At 46.0% G+C, this 25,603-nt stretch overlaps 1 protein-coding gene and 1 long non-coding RNA gene across 4 annotated transcripts in view; both read right to left on the bottom strand.

The window, feature by feature from the left end:
• Positions 1–18,602: 18,602 nt before the first annotated feature.
• LOC111723814 lies at positions 18,603–21,348 on the bottom strand. Its single transcript, XR_002772274.1, has 2 exons — positions 19,372–21,348; positions 18,603–19,127 (listed from the first exon to the last, which is right to left on the bottom strand). It is a non-coding gene; the product is annotated as an uncharacterized LOC111723814 (long non-coding RNA).
• Positions 21,349–22,806: 1,458 nt separating this feature from the next.
• Positions 22,807–25,603, bottom strand: part of RGS8 (regulator of G protein signaling 8) — a 26,205-nt gene continuing 23,408 nt past the window's right edge. Inside the window, exons 6-7 of one of the 3 annotated variants that reach the window (XM_003785644.1) lie at positions 24,820–24,986; positions 22,807–23,619 (exon numbers count right to left, since the gene is read on the bottom strand). In XM_003785644.1, the coding sequence (XP_003785692.1) occupies positions 23,437–23,619; positions 24,820–24,986 (350 nt within the window). In that variant the 3' untranslated portion in view covers positions 22,807–23,436. The remainder of the gene's footprint in view (positions 23,620–24,819; positions 24,987–25,603) is intronic. The other 2 variants (XM_003785643.2, XM_003785645.2) reach the window with 2 other exon arrangements.

Raw genomic sequence — 25,603 nt, 5'->3', positions numbered from 1 at the left:
ACATCACATCAGCTGCCCAGGGGGCCTTAGAACATACCCACAATCCTAGCCCACTGCTCCTACTAAGCAAGCTATCTGGAAGCCTAACAATTGGCCCTCCAGGACCCACTAACACCAGAGCCAGTGTAAGCTGCTCTGAGCCTAAAACCAAGAATACTCATCCCATTGCTGCCACCACTGGGGCCTGCTGTCTGGCTCAGTCAGTGTCAAGTACGCAGCAAAATTCCACCACAGACTCAACTAATAATCATACACTAAGCCACAGAGGAAATCACACTGTGGCTGTGTACTGACTTTGTGTACTGCCAAAGAAATCATATAAAAATAAAGCTACCACAGGCACTCAGAATGAAAACCCAAATGTCTTGTTCAACATATATACATCTTCAGGAAAACATTCTTCCCTACTGATGCAATTTCAAAAACCTGAAGGGAATGACTCTTACATCAAGTTCTTGGGTATCAACAGAAGGAAGATATCCTTTTTGATAAATGGCTGGGAAAACTGGACTGCCATATGCAGAAGAATAACCTTATCTCCCACAAAACTCAACTAAAGATGTGTTCAAAACATAAGAATAAGACTCAAAACTATAAAATTGGTAGGAAGAAACCAAGGGAAAACTCTTTTGGACATTGGTCTAGTCAAAGAATTTATGATTAGGACCTCAAAAGTACAAGTAACAGAAACAAAAATAGACAAATAGGACTTCATTGAACTACAAGACTTCTTCACAACAAAATAATCAATAGAGACAACCCTATGAAATGGGAGAAAACTTTTACAAATGTTCAATAAGAGACTAGTATTCAGAATTGATAGAGAACTTAAACAACCCAACAATAAACCAAATAACCCCATTAAAAAGCGGGCTAAGGACAACAGACATTGTTCAAAAAAAGAAAAACAAATTGCCAACAAACATATAAAAGTAGTTCACCATCATTAATTATCAGAGAAATGCACATTAAAACCACGATGAGATATCATCTTATACCAATCAGAATGGTTATTACTAAAAAGACAAAAAATAAAGTTTATTGGAGAGTATGCATAGAAAAGAGAACTTATACATGGTTGGTAGAAATGTAAGTTAGTGCAACCTCTATGGAAAAAGGTATGTTGATTTCTCAAAGAACTAAAAATAGAAGTACTGTATAATACTACAATCCCTCTATTGAGTATCTACCCAAAGGAAAAGAAATCAATATGTTAAAAAATCATCTGCACTTATATGCTTATCACAGCAATATTTACAATAGCAAAGATATGGATTCAACCTACGTGTCCATCAACCGAGGATTGGATAAAGAAATATGGTATATATACACAAGGGAATACTAGTAAGCCACAAAAAAGAATGGAATCATGTCTTTTGCAGCAACAAGTATGGAATTGGAGGCTACTATCTTAAGTGGAAACAACTTAAACACAAAAAGAATACTACACATTCTCACTTACAAGTGGAAACTAAGAAATGTGTACTCTAAAAATGTGGGATGATGGACCATGGAGACACTGACAGGTGGAGGGTAGATCTGGTGGATGATGGGAGATTGCTTGGTGCTTCAGTGAGGGATACACCAAAGGCCCTGACTCCACCACAGTGAAATACATCAATGTAGCAGAATTGCACCGGTACTGCCTGAATAGATACAAATAAAAATAAATGGGGAAAAAAGAAGAAAAGACACCTGTAAATAAGCATATCACTAGCAATAGTGTCCAGCTGGCTGGGTGCAGAGAGGAGTAAGGTGGAGACTGGTTCCTAGATATAGCGGCTATTAATATATGCTCCATGAGAGAGTCTGGAGACACATTTTGGATTTTGGCTTCAGTACTCCTCTCTTTAGAAATTTCCCTTCCCCCCACCCCCGGCATCCACACGGTTGCAGCAGATGCTGCTGTGTTCTGTTAATGCAACATTGCCTCTTTGACCAGAGTGAGCACATCCAAACCAAGGTATCCCAGTCTCTTACCTGGGAATTTTGGACTCGAGTCTGAGAGATAGAGTTGTCTCCTTCTTGATATCTTTGTGTTAGGACTGATAGGCAAATGTGGGAACTATTGACCTTTTTTTTTTTTTTTTTTTTTTTTTGCCTTGTGAAGTGGGGAACAGGGTGAAACAGTTTGCAAGATGAGAAAGAGCAGGCACACGGGGAGAAACTGAAAGGGGAGGCAGGACAGGGCTTTGGGTCACGGCCGTGCTCTCTGTTGCTGCTCACAGATTCCATGAGATGTTCCAGTATATTAGCCAAAACTCTCTTTCATTTATGTTTGTTTGAGTTGACTTTCTGTTTCAAACCACAATTTTTCTAATAATAGAGGAGGCCTCCCCCACTTCTCAGTCCCGTACAGGCCACAGAAGAAAACATCTGACTGTATTCCTGGGTCTGGTGAGACACTTGATGAATCCAGGACTGGAAAAACCCAAAGGAATCCCTAGGGTTGCATCAAAATGTAATCTGGCTCTGGGCCCAGGACAGAGCACTTCTGGCTTCCCAGGGCAGGGTTGGGACTAAAGGATGAGGTGAAGGATGGCCCTCAAAGGCTGAGGCCCTGGGCTGGAGGGGGAAGGTGAGGGTATTTGAGGCTGAGGCTCATTCAAGCTTTAAGCACATAGGGTCTACTGGGAGGGCAGACGAGGGGAAGGTGGAGAAGACCAATAGCCATGGCAACAGGAAAGTCTTCCTTCACCACTGAGGCAAGGGTGAACTGGGGGAGAGGTAGCCAAGCCAGGCGTGGGGACAAACCAAGCGCGTGATGGCCTTTGCCATTCACCAATTGTGTTCTTTCCTGCCCACCGTACACTGGGCAGCAAAATTTTAGGTGAAGCAATGAAAGACTTATTTTTGAGGGACCCAGTTATGGAGGTGAGTCATGGAATTATGGAGTGTTGCTATTGTGCTCCCTTAGGTAGATGTCGTTCTGGAACAGCAGGTTAAAGCATCATTTGAAAATATAATGTAAATACTCTAAAGAGGCAAATCCAAGAGGTCACGGCTGATTAGGAAGTGGACCTTGAAGGATGGATAGGATTTAGTCATTTTAAAAGGCCTAAAGGCCAATCTTTGCAATTCCAGTAGCTAGACGTTACTTCTCTTTGTTACGTCTACCTCTCACAATTCTAACACAACAGATGCTCAATAAAACTTTTTTCAGATTAACATATGGGTATAAATGATTAGGTTACATGGTTTGCATTTGTTAAAGTCCAAGCTGTTAACTGAGCCCAGGAGATGTGCCATATACCCCTGCATTGTACCCATTATTAGGTGAGAGTGTATCAAACCTCCTCTCTTCTTCCCTTACCCCCCTCCCTCCTCCCCTGCTCCCCCTACTTGAATTAATTGTGTTTTTTTCTTGTGTGGGCATGTAGTTGTTCATCTACTAGTTTCGTATTAGTACTGAGCTCATCGGATGCTTGCTTTTCCATTATTATGATACTTAGGAGGATGTTCTCCAAATCCATCCAGGGAAACATAAAAGATGTAAAGTCTCCATCTTTCTTTCTGGCTAAATAGTGTTCCATAGTATATAAATACACCATCGTTTATTTATCCATTCGTAAGCTGATGGTCACTTGGGATGTTTCTACATCTTGGTGAATGTGATAAGTATTCAAGTGCAAATGTCCTTACGGTAAAATGACTTTTTTCTTCTGGATAGATACCTAGAATGGGATTGCAAGATAAAATGGAAGGTCTAATTTTAGCTCTTTGAGGATTCTCTATACTTCTTTCTAAAAGGGCTATATTAGTTTGCAATCGCACCAACAGTGTATTGAGTTTTCCCTTTTCTGATGCTCCAAACTTTTTGTTTAATTGCACTGAATACTACATATTGGAAATGGAGAAAGTAAAGGCAAGAGGTGAGAAAGGGTGTATGTATAGTAGAAAGTCTATCTTTTTTTCAGTAATAGGAGTCACTAAAGGAATTAATCTGTAAAAGATATGCTGAAAAGGAAAGTTGAGTATAGAGCTGAAACTTAGAGGTAGCTGATGAGTCCTTGAGTTCCCTGAGGCCAGGGGTCTTGACCTTTACCCCAGACTACCTACTTAGTGGTGGTCTGAGAGCCCATTGCAGGTAGGTGCATAGAAAGTATTTAAATGAATGAAAGAACATAGAAAGTTATCCCATAACAGAAAGTTCACCACTGAGTTCCCTTAAATCAAATTTTCCTTGGCCCTTTTGATTTAGGACTCTGCACAGAAATTAGTTTGCACGCAACTTTTAGAATGAAGCCCAATTATATATAGCAAATGCTTTGGCACATGAACCTGGGTCTGAATCCCACTCAATATTTGGGAAATCCTTCTTTCTGATTCCTATGTCTTCATGAAAAGGCATTGTCCTGAATTTGTGCTTGTGCCCTTCTCTCCTTGCTTTTCTCCCCAAATTTAGTCAGCACTACTGATAGAAGTAGCAACTCACTGATTGGTAAATTTAGAAAAAGGAACTGGACTTCAGGAGTGACCTGTCCCCCGGAAGCACAAATCCCTACTCTATGGTAAATTTAGTTAAGCCAGAGGGGAAACCAGCAATTTGAGAGTGATGCTCAATTCAGGAGAATCTATTAGCAGACCCATTTGGCACGTTTGGCTCTCAGCCAAACCCTCCAAGCCAACCTTTATCTGTAATAAAGCTGACATTTTCATCATTGGCTGTCTGACTCCTATGTTAAAGGCTTCAGAACTCAGGAAGTGGGTGGAAAAGGAGGGGAGGGGGTTAGTTACTGGCTCCCTCAAACTCCAGCTTGAGAATTTCCTTACTGATAAAATGGATAGAATGAAATTATCTGTCATAGGGTTTAGTGAAGATCAAAAAAGATAATATGTTAGATGCTCAGTAAGTGCTTGTTCTTTTTATTTCCATTTTTGAAGCCCTCTTTAAGCTAATCCCCATGATGGCAGTGTCTATATTATTTTGTATACCTAGCATATGTTTGGATGTTCCAAATAGATTAAAAGGTGCAAATGCTTATTGTAAGAACTCCCAGCAAGTTAGTCATTTCTGCCCATATTTTCAAAACTTGTTTTATCAAGGAATAATACCTTTATTAAGGAATAATAAAGTTACAGTAAATATGGTTAAATTGGACAAGTTTTGACATATGTAAACACCAGTGAAACCCCCTTACCCCCAAAGTCTCTTATGCCTCTTTATAATCACTGCTTCCTTCCGCCATTCTCCCATCCCCACGGATCGGCTTTCTGTCACAGTGTGGATTCATTGACCTTTTTTAGAGTTATATTTAAATAGAATCATACAGTATATTCCCTTTTTCTGTCTGCCCATAGTTTTGAAGACCAATAAGCAGTCATCACTGAATCATGGAGGAATACTGACCTTGGACCCCATAGACCAGGGCTGTTGTTCTGGTTAGATGGTAACCTGTTTTATGACCTTGGACAGGCCACATAACCTTTCTGTGCCTCAGTTTCTCTTATCTGCACCAAGGTAGGGAATAATAGGTCTGCCTTACCTCAGTGGATTTATTTGTGCTCAAAATACTGTATCAGGTATAATCCTAGACAGAGGGCGCGTGTGTAAGTAGTTTGATTATGTTGGGCAACATTAATCTGGGTTTTTTTCCCCTGCATAGAATATTCTTTCTCTTCCTTCACTCAAGCGAATAGCTGACTCTATATTCTATTTTCTCAGGCAAGTATTGCATATGGTGGAAAAACAAAAGCAGCCCACAGATCTTCCTAGCATTTGGGCTTCCCAGACCTTAAGCCTTTAGAAGGATTCAGGTTTGCAGAAAAGTAAAAGGAGAAGGAATTTGTGGGTTCCTATAGATGGTGTCTTAGGGAAGAGGAGGGGTGGGGGAAATGAACACTTCTCAGCAGGCCTTGGAACAATCCTGAGTCCCCACCCCTCTTACCTATTTTCCTGCTACTGCTGCTAATACTTGAGCCTTTCTTGGACTCTTTCCGCAAAGAACTTGACAATCAACCATTCCTTGTCAATCTAGTCAATCAATCATTCCTCCTCTCTTCCTCCCCTACCCTCTGGGCTCAGGTTTGCCTTCCATCCTCTCTGGTAAGTCATCTGTCATTTCTCCATCTGCTTTCTGTCTCCATGCAATATTGTGGGTTACAGATATTATCTAGTTCCATCGAGCTACAGTTTATTCTGCTGTTTCTTGTTCTACTTGTTTTTTGTGGGTTGTTTTTAAGAAAGAAGGGTACAGAAAGGTCATGACGCTGCCTTCTTGAGATTGAAACTAGTGATTTCTTTGACTAACATTTTGTATTAGACTTCTTAGGTTCATAGCAATTGAAAGGAAGATACAAAGACTCAGAGATTGCCATATCCTCCCCTGACCCCCACACGTACATAAGGTCTCTCCTCCCCTCCTCATCAACATCCCCCACCAAAGTGGTACATTTGTTTCAACAATGTACATTGTTTCGTGTTGATGAACCTACATTGACACATCATTCCCATCCAGAGGCCTCAGTTTACATCAGGGTTCCTCTTGGTGCTGTGCCTCCTATGGGTTTGGACAACGTGCCCACCATGACCGTAGCATGTAGAGTTTCACCGCCCTGAGAACCCTCTGTGCTCTACCGCTTCACCTCCCACCCACTCTGGGTCCTCACAACTGCTGATCTTTTTACTGTCTCCGCGGTTTTACCTTTCCAGAATGTCACTGACTAACATTTTATATTGGCATATAATTTACACACAGCAAAATGCTCAGATCTTAACAGTTCTTAGTCCAAGGAGTTCTGACAAATGCATTCACCCGTGGAACCCACATCATCATTGACATATGGAACATTCCCATTACCCCAGACAATTGCCTTGCTCCCTTTCCCAATTTCCCACTGTTGTCTCACCCTACCCCACCCCCAACCAGGCATCTACTTTTTAGAGTTTTTTAAACCATAGATTAGCTTGCCAGTTCTAGAATTTTCCATAAATAGGATCATTTATACAGAACATTCTTCTATGCCTGGTTTCTTTCACTCAGCATGTTTCTGAGATTTAGCTATGTTGGTATATATATATATCAGTAGTGCACCTCTTTTAATTACTAAGTCATATTCCCTGGTAGGAATATACCACAATTTGCTTATCCATCTCTCTGCTTACTTGGATTGTTTCAAGTTTTTGCCTATTGTGAATAAAGCTGCTATGAACATTTGCACACATGTCTTTTTGTGGACATATGTTGTCAGACCTGTGGGTGGAATAGCTGGGCCCTGGGGTAGGTATATATTTAGCCCTGTAAGAAACTGTCAAGTTGCTTTCTAGAGTGGTTTGTACCATTTTACATTTCACACCAGCACTGTATAAGAATGTCAGTCACACCACACCCTTGCCAGCCCTTTGTGTAACTGGGTTTTCACTTTTCACATTCTAGTGGGTTTATAGTGGAACTTCACTGTGAGTTTTAGCATTATTTTTCCAAATGTTCCCTAAGAGGCTGGAAGAACTCTTAGAGCTCTGAACAGACGTTTCTTAACACTCCTTTTGGTTATCGTTTATAGTTCACAAGTGCAGCTATTTCTGGGCAGGAGAGAACTATACTAAGAGTAAAGTGGGTTTGCATGTTTACAAGGGTAGGAGCCACTGCACAGTGGGAGATTGATCCCTGGTGAAGAGAAATGTGAATATGTCATTTGTGAACTTAGAAAATAAGCCTCTAGGCCCATAAGTGAGGAATTACATAACCATTGACATCTATGGAAATCTAGCTGTATCCTCATGCCTTAGTGCTGTAGGTAAAAATAATTTGGAAGCAGAGAAGGGATATGAGAAAACATTTTATAACCAAAATAGGGAAATGCACTTGGGGATCCATGGAACCAGTAAGGGCACAAGGCTGTTTCAGATGCTGGCACCACTATTTCCAAAGCAAGCTGTTGGCAAGCTATTTGATTTGCATTTCTCCCATGATTGATGGTGTTCACCGGTTTTGTATTTGGTTTGTTGGCCAAGTATGCACATGATTTTGTGAAGTATCTGTTCAAGTCCTTGGATCAATTTTTAAAACTGCATTTTGTTTGTTTTCTATCGACGTATAGGAGTTCATTACATATTCTTGATACAAGTCTATTGTCAGATAGATGTATTGCAAATATCCTCTCCCAGTCTGCCTTCCCCATTTGTTTTAACAGTGTCATCTGATGAATGAAAGTTTTAAATTTTGGTACAAATCTAATTTACCAAGTTTTTCCTTTTATGCTTAGTACTTTGTGTTCTATCTAAGAAATATTTTCCTATCCCCAAGTCATGAGAGTATTCTTCTCTTTTCTTCTAGAAGCCTTATGGAAAGGATTGAACTGGCCCCTGGGACACCCTAAAAGGGCCTTGAGGAGATTGATGAAGTCGGCCTACAGCACCCTCACTTTCCCCTACTTCCCTGCCCCCCTTGCCTCTCTCGACCTCGACCTCAATCTCAATCAAAGCAGACCACTTTTCATTTTATGTATTGAGGATTTAATTAAAATCTAAAATTTTATTTAACAAAAAAATTCCCATCTTTCTTTTCTTTTTTTCTTTTATTTATTTTTTTATCTCTTGCCACTGCACTGAACTGTAAAATCTTTGAAGAGAGGAGGAGCCACATAAGTCTCTTTTATTTCTGCAACTATGCTCAGTGCTTGGGCCCATAGCAAACATTGAATAACCATGTTTAATTGAAATAAATCACATCAAATTTAAACCGAAAAGAGGGGCTCTATTCAATTTAGCTTCATCTTATATAAGATATGTTCCCAGCATCCAACCTGGGTCAGGCCCTAGTGAGTGGAGAGAGGTTCCTGCTGGGAGTGAGATCAGAGGCCTTCTCTGACAGCAGGCGCCATAGGAAGCGATAATAAAAGCATCACTTTCCACTTATGTAACCTTTTACTATTTATAAAACACTTTCATATACCTTATCTCAAAAAAAACACCAAAACCCAAAAAGCTCCAAAATGTCTTCCCTACTCACAAAGACAAACAAATACCCCAGAGTTCTATATGGCAGGCTGCAGTTTGAATGAGAACAGAATCCTGCCCCTCTGGAGCAGTAACAAGGACAGCCTAAGGGTCCTTTATAAGCCCTTCCTCCCCCTACCCAACTCCAATTGGTGCTCAGGAATCTCTCCAAGCTTTATCCCTTCAGCTTAAGGCTTTTATTTCAGTTAAATCCAGGTGGGGCTGGAGAGATGGGCATACATTAGTCACCCTCCATCTACCACGTGGTGTGGCGGGACTGGCTGTGTGACAACCGTCAGCAGGGCAGGGATGTTTCTAACCAGGAAGCTGGGAACCCCAGTACCACCCTCTCAAGTCTCATAACTGCACTCTGGTCAAAATCCACAGACACCACCCCTGCCTCTGAGTTAGACAGTGGGGGTGATCTAAGATCCAGGATGCCCACACTTCCTGTCTGTGACAGCGGGCAACTCCCACATCTGTCAGTTACCTCCACCCCCACTCCTGGCTTCTGCACCCACATTTTCACTAATTCTTTCTGGGTAACCCCATATCACCTAAGAAACTGTGGAAACTCTGTTTCTTACCTAGAAAGTGAATATTTGGAGACAGTCAATGGTTAGATACGACAAAGATGTTTCTGTAAGTGTACCGATCTAAAGCTTAGCACAAAACGGGTGTTCGGTGTATCTCTGTTCTGAAAGGGCCCTGTAAGTGTCAGAGTTCACCCCGGGCTTCCTGTCTGTCTCGCAGACCTAGACTGAATCATACTGCTGAGCTGGGCTAAGTCACTTCTCGAGGAAAAAAGTGGTAACTTTCAGCTTGAGAATTTTTAAAAGGCCTATAAGGTAGGAAAATTACCAGCACCTCCAATGCTTTCCCCCAACTTCCATTACCATTAGGCATCTCTGGAATCACTTTGCAGTGGTTTCTTTTCCCTTCCAGGCCTGCTCTGGTTGCCTCCTTCCCCTGAGTCCACCAGACACAACTATTAGAAAAGAGGCACCAGTGCGTGTGCTTTGTCATTACCTTTTCCAGGAAAGGTCATTACCCTGCCCTAATGGATATGGGGCTTAGGAAGCATGGATGGGAATCAGGGAGCTGCTTCCAACCCGTGACAAATGTCGCCTTCCTGTCCCAGCAGTTTGTCAGCGTTGAAACTCAAAGTGACGCTTTCCTGCCAAATCTGGATGGAGCCATCTTTACTCTAGCTAGAGTGAGTGTACCAATGTCCCAGAGGAAAACTAGGGCTCTGAATATGGGGTCCAGATTCAGAAAACATTTTAGGAATGTCTTCTCCTTGCCAAGCACTATATTGATTGTGTGTGTGTGTGTGTGTGTGTGTTTGGTTTACATCCCAAGTTGCATTACACAGATGAGAAAAGCAGGGCTTAGTGAGGCTAAGTAAATTGCCCATCTAAGTCCAAGTCCCAAGGCCTTTCTATTACCCCACACATGCCATTTCAAGGTGGCATCTCAGGCCACTTCCTCTAGTATCCTAGAATATTCCCCAGAATATTACATATCACATCAGTCTCTCTCTTTCTGAACACCAGTCAGCCGTGTCTATTCTACCTTTGGGGGGTGGGGGGGCTCACCAAGGACTGGAAGCTCCCCAGGTTGAAGAGATGTATCTTGTTCTTTCCATCCCTTGATGGATGCAGGGTGCACAGGAAAACAACAGTTTACTAGGGGCACATGAAAGCTTCTCAAAGCCTTCTCGTGTATATTTTCCCCCCTAACTCTGTGGATAAACTTTAATTACCCTGGAGCATGGAGGGAGGGTAGGGAAAGGAGAGAAGAAATGGGAGGAGGTTGGTGGGTGACTTAGGAATGAGCCATGAATAATCAAAGCACTGAGAATCTTGAGTTATGGGAACCAAGATAAGGTCCCTGGTCAGCTGGGAGAAATCAATGGCTTGTTTTCTTAAACACCTACTGGATGCAGGCAGTACATTAGTAAGTTGTTATGTACATTACTTCATTAAATGCAATCCCTGCTATCACAATGGACCTCAGCACACAAAACTGAATTAATCTTTATAATCCTGGTGCATTTCATACTATCCTTATTGGTCCATGCTTGGATCTTAAATATTTATTTTTTCTTCCTTTTATTCACTTATTTTAGTGGCACGATGAACAGCCTTGAGCCTACACTCAACCCCAAAATGGAAGCACTGCTGGTAGCCTATATGTGCTCATAAGCTCTGTCCCTGTCCTTACCCTGCCCTCCCCAAGCCATGTCATCTTTCACTTTCTTGCTCTCTTTTAGTTTTATTGCACATATGTTGTTGTCCAAAAGACCACCAGGCTAAATAGTAGAAAGAAGAACTTTACTGGCAATATCAGTTCACAGACCAGGAAGAGATAACCTCCAGTGTGGACCAAATGTCCTCTCTCTTCATGGATGGAAAGGGCAGGTGGATTTTATGCCTCACAGGGTCTGGATTGAACAATAGAGTCATATGCAATGTATAGTCATCCCCTTTGGCAGGAAAGCTAAATGCATATATTTATAAGGGAAGCCAAGTGCACACACAATGGCTAAATATATGTGTAACATATGTGCCAGGTTCACTTTGAGGAGGGGTTTAGCATTAAAATGAGGCAGAATTTGGTTCTGTGTCAAAAGGTGAACCATAAGACACAAAGACAGTTTGTACACAATCTCTTTAAGTTTGTTGAAACTGGCTTTGGGTCTGCAGTTGCTTCTCAGAAGAGAATGTAAAGCCTGGTCCCCTGTCCACTCAGCATTGCAGTGGTCTGGGTTGTAAATCAGAGTTAGGGGGGTCTGATACTTTGTCTGATAGCTCGGAGGTTAGTAAGAGTGTAGTTTTTCCTAAGAATTTAGGAAGTTACCAGGCCAGCTGAGCCCTGAACCCGCCACACATAAATAACTTTTGTTTCCTTAACCTTAGGGGCCCTCTTAGTTGATAAAAGGGCATCTATTTTGGTCTCTCAGATCACAATATGGAAAATTTTAAATATATTGTTTAGTTTATAAATTTTAATAGGAGAATTTATTTTTTCCATACTTTATTTTTATTAAGATTCATCCATATGGTTACTCTAGTGTCTTGTGTCCGTTTATTTTCACAGCTATATAATATTCCATTGTGCAGATGTGCCACAGTTTATCTATTTTTCTTATGAATATTTATCTATTCTTACTTTGAGTAGTTATCTAGTCTTCCTATCATCAAAAGTGCTGCTAAGAATACTCTTGTATATGTTTTCTGTTGTTTATGTATAAGAATGTTTCTTACTCATCTAGGAGTGGAATCGTTGGGTTTTACAGATGAGGAAACAGGCTCAGAGAGGTTAATGAAACTGTTCAAGATCACGTGGCTGGTCAATAACCAGAATCAGGATTTGAATCCAAGACTGCTATAAAGAGCCAAAGGTAAGGAAAAAGTGCGGAACAGAGAAGGTGTCCGGCGATCTAAGTAATGAGGAAACTCTTTATAATCTTACCTTGAGACAAGAACTTCTATTTACTGAAGGTACTGGGCACTTTATGTACTTGATTTCATGTGCCTCAGCCTATACTGGGCCTGGGAAGTTGTAGAGTTCTAGGCCTGGTTCTGGAGGAAGAGTCACATGGCCCTTTAATTCCCGGGGTTGACCACATTGTTAGAGAAGGGGCAAATCTCTCTGGACTTCAGAAACAGCCTGTTCTGGGTGATGCTGGTGGCTCAAGGAGTAGTAGGATGCTGGCCCCATATACCAGGGGTAGCGGGTTCAAGCCTAGCCCTGGCCAAAAAAACAAAAACAAACAAACAAACAAAAAACCCCAGCCTGTTCCCAGGGCACCTCCTTCCTCCTATGAAATGAGGAGCTCCCAGCCCCTGCCCCTGTGGGGCCCCACCTTGCCCATGGTACAGACACAGAGCCTTCCCTATGGAGCAGAGCTGCTCAGTTGACCCCTCTGGCCTGGGCTGCCCTCACTTACCCCAGGCATACACTAACCAGGGTGCGGCCACCCACAGAGCCATTTAATCATCCCTGAATGCGAGGCCATGCTGCAAGCACATGCAACAGGAAGCAAAAATAAGACTCGCAGCTGCACCGTGATGTCAGTGATGGGCAGATGGGCATTCAAATAAAAATTAGAATTACCAGGCAAACATGCCCTTGGCAGACCAGCTGTTCACTGCCCTCAGGCTTACAGGAGCCACAGACCTGTGTATAATTTAAGTCATGGCAGGGCCTATAAAACCTCTTCTTGGAGGCCCCTCAGGCTCAGGGATGGAAGCTTCACTCTTTCCCAAGGCTACAGACCTTGCCTCAGCCAGACCTTCATCTTCCAGTGGAATTTGCTGATGGCTTTAAGGGAGATTAGAGGAGAGTGTGGGTCCTAACACAGAAGCCCTACAGAAAGGGTCAGAATACCACCTGCAGCACAGAAGGACAATCCTGCCCTGCCCGGATCATGCAAGTGCTAACTGTGTATCCTGTAAGTGCCCTGGGTAGGAGGGGCTTGCCAGACAGACAGGCTTGACTCTTGCTTCTGAGAGCTTATAGCTGGGGTAAAAAGGGAGAGAAAGAAATAACATGAAAAGTTGGCTTAGCTATCTTATAGCAGGAGTGGTCTGGGCAGGCCCCTGGGGCTTCTTTTCAGGAAGGTAAAGTGTAGGCTCAGGAGGTAGAGGGAGGCTTGGATGACAGCTCCGTGCCAGGGCCCCCACTTGCACTCTGCAAGCCCATTCTACCACTCACTGGGAGAATCAGGTAAGTAACCCTCAGAGCCCCATTTCTGTTTTCTGTAACATGGGAGTGACAATAACTGCTTCAGGGGCTGCGATGAAGCTTAAAGATTACATTGCTTGTAAAACAGGGCATGTAGTAAGTGCTTTGTAAATAGCAGTGACCCTACGTCAAGAACGGACTCCTGCCCCAGCCCCACTGAGTTCTCTGCTCACCCTTGGTCATTAGAGGGTGGATTACTTCCGGGCCTCTGTTCTGTTTCTTTCCCCCCTTTCTTCATTAGTGGTGAATGTGTCCTCAGCAGCACTTTCATCCACAGCCTCAGAGAGCATCTCCCTGCTCTTCTGTCCCTCCCCCACATACAAGCGCTGATGCCCCAGAGGCCATTGCATCTGCTCGGGGCCTGTGGGGCAGGTTGCATATGGAAGGGCAAAGAGGGCTGAAGCCCTAAATCCCTTCAAAGTGGCCTGGACTCACGGACCTCTGCCTGGCCTGCTGCTAGCTGGCCTGGCTACTCTGGGACAGGTGCAGGGAAATGGGAGACAGGAAAGGTTTGCAGGCAGGACAGCTGCCAGTGTGCCAAGGGGGCCTGTGTGTGGGACCTTAGGTGGGGCAGGGTGGGCCATGGGATGGACACCTGGGCCAATTCGAGAAGCCAGTGGCCCAGGTAAGAGGCCCTGAACACACTATGCCTTCTGCTGTCCCTCCTGCCCTTTATTCAAGGGGCTAGGTTCCTACACCCCTACTCCAAAAATGGCTTAGCCTGAACTGCTGAGCAGGTGGCCAGCAGCTGCTCCCTCCACAGAGCAAGCTTGTCTCTGTGGCTGCAGAGTGGGCCCAGATGCTGCCCTTGGCATGAAAATGTTTCCTCCTAGCGGAGACAAGTCTCCCTGCAGAGTCGCCTGCAAAGGGGTGGGAGAGGCAAGAGTCCAGTGGCTCCCATGACTACCCACAGGCACTCTCTCCTCTCTTCTTTTGCAGGTTGCTATATCAGAGGGACTGCTGTCCCTGAGTCAGGGATGCAAGCCTGTGTGCCCTCAGCCCTGGTCAGCCCCCCTCGGGCCTCTCATTTTAACCAGGCTATGGCCAAAAAGCGAGGGCTAAGATTACTTATGAGTAACTGCCCCATGTCTTCCCCCCAGGAGCCAACTCTTCTGCCCCCTTGTGTTGCAGGGACACTTGAGCAGAAGTGTGCCCTGACCCAGCCTGCCATTGTCTCCGGGGTGGCTATGGGTTGAATGTGATTACGATACACCACATCCCAGAAGCCACACTACAGCCCATCCTTGCTGTTTCCAGGGAGATACTCCCACTGTAGACCCTGAGGGATGGCGGCTTTAAATCATCCCTGCTGACAGGTTAAAACTGACCCAATAAAGCACTTACCAGAAAACCCTAACAATTTTGTTTTTAGCACTTATGGCGAAAATCATTTCCCTCAATATCCCAGCAAACCCGCACTCAGCTATTCAGTTGTCAAAGCGGGCTCCATTTTAATCTTACAGAGCTGCTCATGAACTCCACCCCTTGAACTGGAGAATATCCACACCAGTTATGTTTCTCGTGGTTCTCCGAAGTCTATAGGTCAAAAGTCCAATGCTGGTCATCCCAGGATAAATTAGATAGGAGCATGCCCAAAGTAGCTGATCAGTTGTTTTGGCTCAGGGAATTTTTTCTGTTTAACTCTTCCAACTCAAATGTCCAGTTAATCTGCTTGTATTCTGAGTGCCACATTGAAAAGCCCGTGTGTCCAGAGCATGATCCCCGCTTATATTTAGCTCACAGGGCCCCTAAGGAGGGGCAGAAACACCCTGGCCAGGGCGAGCACTCTTCTGGATGAAAGGCACCTTGTTTTGTTTCCCGCTACTAGAGTCCTACTTCTCTGCAAGGACAGCTTCTGCTCAACCCAGCTCTGCAAGCTTTCTGCTGCTGGCTGTGCCATGACAGGCTTTGACCCCCAGACAAGCTGTAGACATGTAGAGCTGAGACATCTATAACACCAGGTCTAGATCGCCAATGCTCACAGCTACTATTTTTTAAGCCCCTGCACAAAAGTGATAGTAGGTCCTTCTCGAGGTAATTTGCACATTCATCTTTAATCCTCGCAGCCACCCTACCTAGAAATGTGGGTGTTATAAATCCCTCCTTGTGCTAACAAGAAAACTGAGGCAATGAGCAGCTAAGTCCCTTCCTCAGAGTCACATACACAATAAGCAACAGTGTTGGGATTCCACCTCAGGCCCAACTGCACCCAAATCCTATGTTTTCCCCACATACATGGCTCTAGGGAGAGCCCCGACCCTTTTGGTGCCTGCAAACTGGTATTACAGTGTGAGGAGGTAAGGGCTGCTTCTCTCTCCTAAAGAAGGGCATGTCTGGACCTGCACCCAGAGATGGGCTCTCCCCGTGGCAGATGCAGGAGATGGAACCAACACTTGTCCCCACGACTCTGCATTCCTAGGAAGAATAGTCTTTTCTGAGGGTGTGGGCTGCATGGTGCCCTGACAGATGCAGTAGACCGACCACTTTAACGGAGAGAAAGTACAAGCGGCAGGGCAGAAACAAAACCAACCCACATCACTGCACCTGCACTGGCTTCTGGGGAACCGCTCAGCAGATAATTGTCTAATCTGATTCCTAGCACCCATAGTGTGTCCTATACTTTCCCTTCAAACTTCTGGGATAGAGAATCAGGACAGACCCTAAAGTAGACTGAATGTTTGTGACTCCCCAAAAGGTATGTACTGAAACCCTAATCCCAGTGTGATGGTGTTTGCAAGTGGAGCTTGCGGGAAGTCATTAGGTCATGAGGGTGGAGCTCCATGATTGGGATTAATGGGGTTTTTGGTTGTTTATTTTTTGAGACAGAGTCTCACTATGTGGCCCTCCATAGAATGCCATGGCGTCACAGTTCACAGCAACCTCAAACTCTTGGGCTTAAGCAATTCTCTTGCCTCAGCCTTCCAAGTAGCTGGGACTACAGGCACTTGCTACAATGTCCTGCTATTTTTTGGTTGCATTGGTCATTGTTGTTTGGCAGGCCTGGGCTGGATTCAAACCTGCCAGTGGGATTAGTGTTTTTTATAAGTGAGCTCAGCTCTGCTGTCCTTCTGCCAGTGAGGATTCTATAAGAAGACAACAGAATGTAACCCAGAGGCGAGTCCTCACCTGACCATGCTGGCTCTCTGATCTTGGGCTTCCAGCCTCCAGAACAGCAAGAAATAAATCTCTGTTGTTTATAAACCACCTGGCTATGGTATTTTGTTTTATAGCAGCCTAAACAGGCTGACAGAGCCCAGCTAGGAAGTGCAAACACGGGAGGGAGCTAGCTTTTGTCTCACAGGGCTGTCGCTTTCTAGATGTAGATCCTAGGACCAGCAGGGCCTCTGCCTGTGTTTTCCCTTGTGTACTGCGTGTAAGTGAGATGCCAAGCATAGTGCTGAGTGTCTCACAGGTGTAAGGCCCTTCTGTCAAGGTCTACGAGAGAGATCTCAGGTACCCAAGCAGATTCCAGACAAAGCAAACACGGAAAGCCTATCTCACAGAGAAAAAGATCAGGGTTTGGAGAGAGTTTGTGAAGGGTTGTGGGCAGACCTGTGCATGTGCTGGGAGCCCCCCAGCCCCTCTCAACTCACTCCGAGGAACAGCAGGTTCTGTGGGTACCTTGGAGAGACGGACATGTGCCCCTGATCCTTGAGGCCCCAAACTCGTGTCTATTCCAGCCTGCACAATCAAAACACGAGCAGCAAGCTGGCAGGGGGCTCTGGCTGCAGAGCAAGGGGAGCAGCTGCTGCCTTACAGTTCTAGGAGAAATAGGTCTGAATGCTTCCAACAGTGCGGGGGCCCCTCTGGGGGAAAAGGACGGCATGAGTTCATCCCAGGACCTGTCAAAGTGGGCAGGGCAGAGGGGCAAACGCTGCTGCAGAGGGAAGCTGGGCACCATCAGGAAGGACCAGGCCATCAGCTGGAGAGAATCGTTCAGCCTCCTTGGCAGAGCTGCAGGGAAGATTCCCAAGTCTCTAATGGACCAGGAAGGATCACACCCCCACACTCAGTCCTGCTAAGCTAGAGAGCCCATGGTCTGTCCTAGGACATCTATGCCAGGGGTGACCCTCACCACAGCTCCTTTATCTCTCCTCCTTGGTCCACACTCTCTCCCAGAGGGGTTAGAAGCCCCAGGGGGCAAAAGGGGTAGAAAGACTAGAAGAATTAGGAGGAGAGACCCCACACGCACCCGTGGCAGGCCTCCTGTTCACAGCACTGCAGCCTGCCACCATTCCTCACCCAATCTACAAAACTGGAACGGGTGGGGATCACCTGCGTTACAAAGCCTTTTTATGTAACCCAAATGATTCACCTTTGAAGAAACTGCAGCTTTCTTTTAAAAACAAACCTTCTCTGGAGCATTTTTACTTGGCTTACTAAGGTTTTACACAGCTCCACCCCATCACCCTACACGAGGAAGGAGCTTTTGTGAGCAGACACTGGGCCTTATATTCCTTCGGTCCCCTCCAGGGGTCCTGATCACCACAGACACTTAAAGATTTGATGACTAATACACGCGTTTCAGGGACACATTGATTGTACAAAGTGAGGTACAGCCATAAGCAAGATCAACCCACTGTGTTTTCAGATTGCTTCAGCTGAACAAACAGACAAACCATCCTCAGACTTTTTCTCCCTGCAGTTTCAAGCAGTGGGTGGCACTAATAAAAACACCACCTCGCATTTGTATAGCACTTTACAGTTTCACAGCTACTCTCATAACCCAAAGTCGCTCTCCACCCCCACGCTCATCCCATTTCCACCCACACCCCGTCTTTCCTGATGGCCAGCCCTGTGCCAGCCCCTGCCAGGGTGAGGCTGCGTGCTTTCCCCGGGGAGTCCACGTGTTACACGGAGCGTTTTCTCATAAAGAGTCAGCTGGCCAGAAATGTGGGCAGAGAGCAAAGGGCAGCTTGTTCAGTTTCTGTTTATTATGTTCTCACAGCCTTGTTTAGAGTAAAGGTGAATGACATTATTCCACTTTGCACGGTAATGAAACAACTCAATGAGGACTCCATCAGCCAAGCGGTTTATACGGCAGATGAGCTGCTACAGATCTGTTGTGCTCGCCGCGTGACTCAGCTAAGGCTACCGGGGTGGGAGCGTGCGCCGAGCCCAGCCACCTTTTCCATACCTGGCAGAGGGAAGGGAGCCGGAGGAGCAAAAGGGAGTAAGAATTGAGAAAGGACCAGTTTATTGAGAGGACCGGACCCCAACCTAGAAGGCCCATGGCCCATCCTGAAGTCTCCCATCTCACTCCGCAGCATCTTGGGGAGTCCTCAGAGGCCACTGGGACAGGAAGACATCTCTGCTCTTGGCGTCTTCCTCCACAATCTCATGCCAAGTGGCACAGAGGCACAGGCTCTCAGTGCCAGGAGCATCCTTGCCACCTCTGGGGTGATTCCAACCCAGAGGAATGCAGATTGAAGGGCAGCTGAGGGTAGAAAACTGTAATTCCTCAGACTCACTTGAAAATGGGCACAGAGAGGGTTGGGAGAGCTCTGGGCACTCTTGCCTAGGAGAGACCTCCAGCCTCTGCGTGGGCCACCCCTCCCCTTCCCTGCTGGGTATTAGAGAACCAGACACCACCTTGGTGGCTGGTCTCTCACGCCCACTCCTTCCTCTCCAGTCTCCCCCGTGCCCAGCCTCCCCCAGCTCTCAGCATAGCAGGTTCTCACCTTCCCTTACACCAGAGCCGGCTTCTCCACCTGCACAGGCAGACAGCCGGCCCTGCCAGGAGAAGAGCCCAGGGCCTGCACCCCGGCGCTGGGCCGGCAGCCAGCACAGAAGGCCCTTTCACAGCTTTGGTTTATTCAGAGCAGCGAGTTCTGGGAAGAGCACCGGAGAGCAACATCATCTAGGAACTTCCCAGCAGCCCACCCAGCCTGGGACCTGAGAGGGAACGGTCAGGGCTTGAAGCAGGGGCCAAAACCCCACTGTGGCCTGGGAAAGACCACACAACTCTTGCTATCTCCCAGGATGTGACGCCCACCACTGTGAAGTTTGGAAATTGTTATGTTACTACTCTTAACACTACCATGACGCTCTTCACTCAGGACCTGAGTTCCAACTACCTTGTTACATGGCCTTGGGTACAGAGGCACCCACAACAAAGCCTAACGACAAAATGGCCAAACATAAGAACACATGATAACGGACAGGGAGGCAGGCTTGGAGAATGAGACTCAGAAAGCATGGCAGAGCATCTCGTGACGGAGGGCCCCTCGGCATACCTGCTATCAAACAACGCACATAGCTCGGGCCCAGACGCTTTTATCTCAGAGGAGCAAGTCAGACTGAGAAGAGAGCGCCAGCATCCTGAGAGTCACACTCCAGGGCTGGTGGGCTCCTAGTTACTGTGCTTGTTTGCAGCTGGATGTGCTTTAGCCCCTTTGGCCCTCATGCCTCATCCTGTGTTTCTTAAGCCCATCTGCATGTTGGAATCACCTGCAGAACTTTAGAAACTACAGATACCAGGTCCCTAACAAAGAGCTTCTGATGTAGCCATTTTAGGGTAGGACGCGGACATTTGGGTTTTTAAAACTCCCCGGATGGTGCTAATGAGCAGTCAAGGTTGAGAGCCACTGTCTTAAACGATCTTTTATCAAAGTCCACAGGCCACTCACTACCCATCTAGGAGTTTATTCAAAATACAGATTTCTGGTCCCCTTCCCAGGCCTATCAGATGAGCATCTCCGGGTGTGGAACCTGGGGATTCACACTTACAAACGCTCCCCAGCTCAGAGGATTCTTTCTCACCCCAGAGGTGCCCAAGGCTGCAAATGGTTCATGCTGACCTTGTTCTGTTTTGTTTGCCAAGCCAAGAGGAACAGTGAATCTCACACCAGCCCAAACAGTTTGGCACTCCAAAGGGCACTCAGGGATGGAGAGCAGTTCTGAAAGTCACAGCTCTTCCCAAACTACTGCCCTGGCCTGCCACGAGCCTGCACAGGCCCCAGGACCACAGCAATCTCGTGTCCACAAGGCAGTCCACAGCACAAGTCCTACACGAGCAGCAGAGGAAGACAGTGGATGGAAGTGGCATGTGTGGATGCCGACCCAGTGAGGTGGATGAGGGCTTGTGGAAGAGGAGACGGAGAGAGGGCAGGACCGGGAGACATGGAAGGTCGGGATGAGGTATACTTTGATATTGCTCTAGATGTTGTAAACATTTCTCTTTGTTTTATCACAGACCAAAATCTGGGCTAGCATGACCAAAGTGCCTAAAAGTAGGCATCAGAGCAGAGAGCTCAGTGCCTCTGATGGGAAGCAGAGCATAAAGGGGGTGAGCAAAGCTCCACCCCAGGGGAAGATCGTGTCTACGGTGTTCTAGTCTAGCGCTCACAGCTGTCACACATGCACAGACACACAGAGCCGCTCCACAGGAGTACCATAAATGTAGCCATCACGGTCATCTACACACGGACACACGCCCACACACCCTCGCTTAGCTGCAGAATTCAGGATACCCGAGCTTGGTCCTTCACACCTCCCCGTCATGGGAAGAAGTCGCCAGGGCACCACGACACCACCATCTGCAGCCTTTGTTTTGCCAGTAGTTGGCCAGAACTCCAGGCCCCAAATGAGGCCACCACACAACACTCTTGTTCAGATGTTTCTCCTTGGGAGAGTGGAAGTGGGGAAAAGGCCCCTCCTACAAGGTCTCACCTCTCTGCAGCTTTGTGCGATTCCACTTTATACACCTCACATTCGACAGTAGAGTTGGCAGCAGATGCACATTTTGTGTGTAAACAATGTTTAAAATACCCTGTTAGAGAATTTAATCATTAAATTAAATGGCAGCCTTAGCTAAAAATGGTTTTTTGTTTCGTTTTGTTTTTTTAACCAGGGTGGGGCGATACTACCTAATCTAACTAGGAACACCCATTTGAGGCTTGGGAGTTTTAGGATGAAATTCCACAGGTGTCCTTGGTGTAAGGGCGAGGGGGGCAGGTGTTCCTCCCCAGCCTTGACGTTCACACGGTCACACCAAGCCTCCCTCACAGGGATCAATGCGCTGTGGCAGGGCAGCGACCCCTGACACTAAGGGGAGGTGTCAAGGGCCTTCTTGGCCTTTTCTACCTGTAGCCAAGGAAGGAAGGGATTCTAAAGTTACTGGACAGGAATGCAAGCACTGGAATGCCAGTGTAATCTTAAAGGTCCATCACCCCACATAGGAGAGTGCTTCAGCCCAGTTTCCAATCACCTGCACTCCAGAGCTCATGTGCTGTTTCAAAGATTCAAGTGGAAGTTTTTGTAGATCTGCAGTGAATCCAGATCCATTGGCCATGAATCATCCCGATAGTCCCCCCACCACTTCTCTGTGATTCAGTCCACCTGGACACTGGCCTCTTCTAGGCCCTTCTTCCACTTTCTGGTCTCTCTCCTGGGGATTCATCACCTTGGCATTGCTCTTGTGCAAAATTCAACTTCTTCCTGGGTAGCGAGAGTAGGTTCCAAGAAGCTCACTTATCCTCCAAGGAAAAGTTGCCTGACACATTTCCAAGAGCAGCCCCAGAGTACCATGAAAGTATTTTAGGAATGTTCTCCACAGCCAAATGTTCACAGTGATCTTCTCAGCCACGCTTCCTATTTCATGCTCAATCCCAAAAGGTCAACGATGGAGAAGGAAGCTGCTTTGTGAGAGCCAAGAGAGGGACCTTTCTAAGAAAGCATGTTCCCAGGAAGCCAGCTGGAAGGAGAGTTTCAGCCCAACTTCCCATCCCCCCCCCATTATAATTACATGACCCGCATGGAAGGGGGGAGGTAGGGGGACAGGGAAAGTGTTAGGCACCGTGAGAGCTGTCCATGCTATGGGGATTCACCTCCCTGTGCCGAGCTGTCTATCATGGAGCAATGGCGTGTGATGCCACAGGGAGGCGAGGGCAGAGAAGACGCTGAGCCACAGATAGGTTCTACAGGTCCCCACTGCACAAAAGTCTACTGGTGCTACATTCCCTGGTCATTTGATTTCTGGAAAAGTTCAGGGTAGAAGTGATGAAGGTTTGCAAAGCTGTATCTTTCTTAACGGCAGCTCTACTTCAGAAGTTACGAAGGACATCTCCTAAGACCCTTGCTGGAAATGTAAGGGTAGCGGAGTCTTGTGAATTTCCTAGGCTAAGATGGGCACAGCTTTTCACACTGGTCCAGTGGAAATGGGAGAAACAGCCCACTCATAGAGTCCATCCTCTCTCCCAGGTGCCACCAGTCAATGACAGCACTGGAAACCTGGGACTCCACAGAGGCCTCTCTCCTAAGCTGTGAGGTCCTAGCACATGGGAATGGCCATTACACTATAACAGCAAATCACAAATGTGAGCCTGCCATCCAGCTATTCCTTCAAGGAGTATAAGACAAGTGGAGAGTCAGGAATCCTAACGGAGGAGGGTGTGGTGGGTGTGCAAATTGCATTTGCATTATTTACAGGTTAGCCTAGCACAGCGAATCTGCCTTCTCAGCGGAGATGGCCCAAGGCATTATGAAGGGCAAGTGGCTGACCCAGAGAAAGGTAACAGCTGCAAGGTGCTACCACTAACCAAAACACAGACACGGGTACATGAAATAGAGTCCGAGTCCCGGCAGCTGAGCCATACTTTGGCACGGCCCTCTCTTCTCTCCTCACCCCTAGCCTCCCACCCTGAATACCACCGCTTTTAAACACCTATAACATTTCACATTAGAGTATGGTCTTGGCAGCAAAGGGAGGGGAAAGCCAGTGATTTCCAAAAGTCCCCATCTGAGGTCTAGCTGAGCCTCCTCTGGCTTTGGGACAGCAAATCTAAGTACATTTTGGACCTCAGGAACCTGGGGTAAGAGTCTTTTTCCATGAGGCTATGTACTTTTCCCTGGGCTTGGTCAAAGCAAGTCAGGGATGGCTCCTGCATGTTCTTCCTCGTGGCTTCTCGGGTCTGAAAGTCGATGTTCACCTGGAGACAAAAACAGAGAGCAAGGTCACAGGCCCTGCAGGGCCAAGGTACCCGGCAGCAGGCCCTAGCTATATACTAATTAGTAATGACGGCATCTTATATCTTTAAGATGATTTATGCTTCTTTTAAACAGGTTTCAAAGAGGTCATCTCTTTTCATCACAGTGAGAATCCTGTGGGGTCTGAAGACCAGATATTTCTCCATCTCAATTTATAGATAAGAACACTAAAAAAAGAGAGACTAAGAAGCTTACTTAAAGTGTGTACCAGAGCCAAGGCATAATTCCAAATTACTTGAATCCTAATCCCAGGACCGTTGCAATGTCAGGCAAAGGGTCAGGCTCAAGCCAAGTGTTGATGCAGGTTTCCTGAAGTAAGCTTCCCCTCTTTCTTAACTACCTAAGACATAAATGCCCTAGTACAATGCACATCTCTGTTCTGACCAGCATTAAAAAGGGCCTATTGCATTCTAGTCCACTGATAAAGTCCTCGTGCATCCCAAGTCAAAGCAAAATTGAAGAGCTCTAGGAATGCAAAACAGCTAAATCTATAGACAGCCAATATTTTTCTTCAATCAAACCCTCCCAAGAGAAATTCTGTATTATAACTCAGAATAGCAATACAATACAAATGCATCCTATTACAAATAATTGTAATAAAATAATGCCAATAACCATAATTACTCATTAATGAGAAGTGGCAAATAATGAATGGGCACTCTAATCCTTGTACTCTGAAAAGAAGGTGCTAGAATACTCTCTGACATTAGGGAACATGAGACTCAGAGAGGTTAAGTAACTTGACCAATATCACACAGCTAGTGAATGGTAGAGCTGATATTGGAAAAAGATTCCAAAACAGATCTGGCTTTTATTAAGCTATACTGTCTTCTACTAGGAAAATGAATGTAGACTCAGTGGCATTTATTCTTGCAAAATCCCTGTAGCAACGCAGTGCCTGCTAGCACATGTTCAAGTGCCCGACAGCTAAAACACTGCTAACAGAGCTTATGTGATAGAAGCTTTGGGTTTCTTCTCCTTAAAAATGATCCTTTTCATCAGAAGCCAACAGCATAGGGAGGCTCGCTTCAGTGTAAGAAAGGCCCATCTCAAACCCCATCTCAAACCCCCTCTGAGGAGAGAAGTGTCAGCCAGGAGCTGTGGACAGAAGTCTGACAGGATGGTTGCCACAGCCAACACACCTCCCGTGGGGCCTGCACATCCACAAACTCCTCAAAGATCCTATGGGCCTTGGAGACCAGTTTTGCAGTTGACCTGGTCTTCTTAAACTCCTCACAGGCCAACCAGAACTCCAGGTTCTCCTCGCTGAACTCCGTCTTCAAGAAGGCGCGGAAGGCAGCCACCCCATCTGTGGATGTGGAAGGAGGTATGAAAGAAGAGAGAAGCTTCAGTTCAAGAAGGTGGAAAGGAAGAAAGGAAAGTTGTAACAGTGTGAGGGTGCCCTAATTGTCCAAGCACATAGCCCCTCCCCACCCTTTTGAAGTCTCTATTCTCTTAGACATGCAGGTACCCTCAGAGGAAAGCCATGTCTCTTGTTCAAGGATTATAATGATATTAGAGAGTGACGTTTAAGAAGTCATAGTAGTAATGTTTAGGGCAGAGCTGGCTGTCCCCTGGGCCTACTGGTGAACCTGTGTTGCTAATTAAGCCAAGATAATATGTGCAATTTATTCCCTGCCCTAATCCAAGTTAAACACCCTGAGAAAACACGCAATCTGTTACAAGATGAACTAGAGAGAGGTGCGAATGTCTCAGGGCAAATCTTTTCCTACCATGAGCAAAACACCTGCAAGTAAACACCCTCCCCAAATACAGGCTGCTCTGTCCTCCTGTTACATGAATAGAGTTCCCAGTCTCTTTTAAAAACTTTTAAGAAGGGCGGCGCCTGTGGCTCAAAGAAGTAGGACACTGGCCTCATATAACAGAGGTGGTGGGTTCAAACCCAGCCCTGGCCAAAAAAAAAAA

The sequence above is a fragment of the Otolemur garnettii genome, unplaced genomic scaffold (genome assembly GCF_000181295.1).
Source record: "Otolemur garnettii isolate 467f Iridium unplaced genomic scaffold, OtoGar3 scaffold00016, whole genome shotgun sequence".
Taxonomy (NCBI): domain Eukaryota; kingdom Metazoa; phylum Chordata; class Mammalia; order Primates; family Galagidae; genus Otolemur; species Otolemur garnettii.
This window is presented reverse-complemented; position numbering and strand designations above follow the sequence as displayed.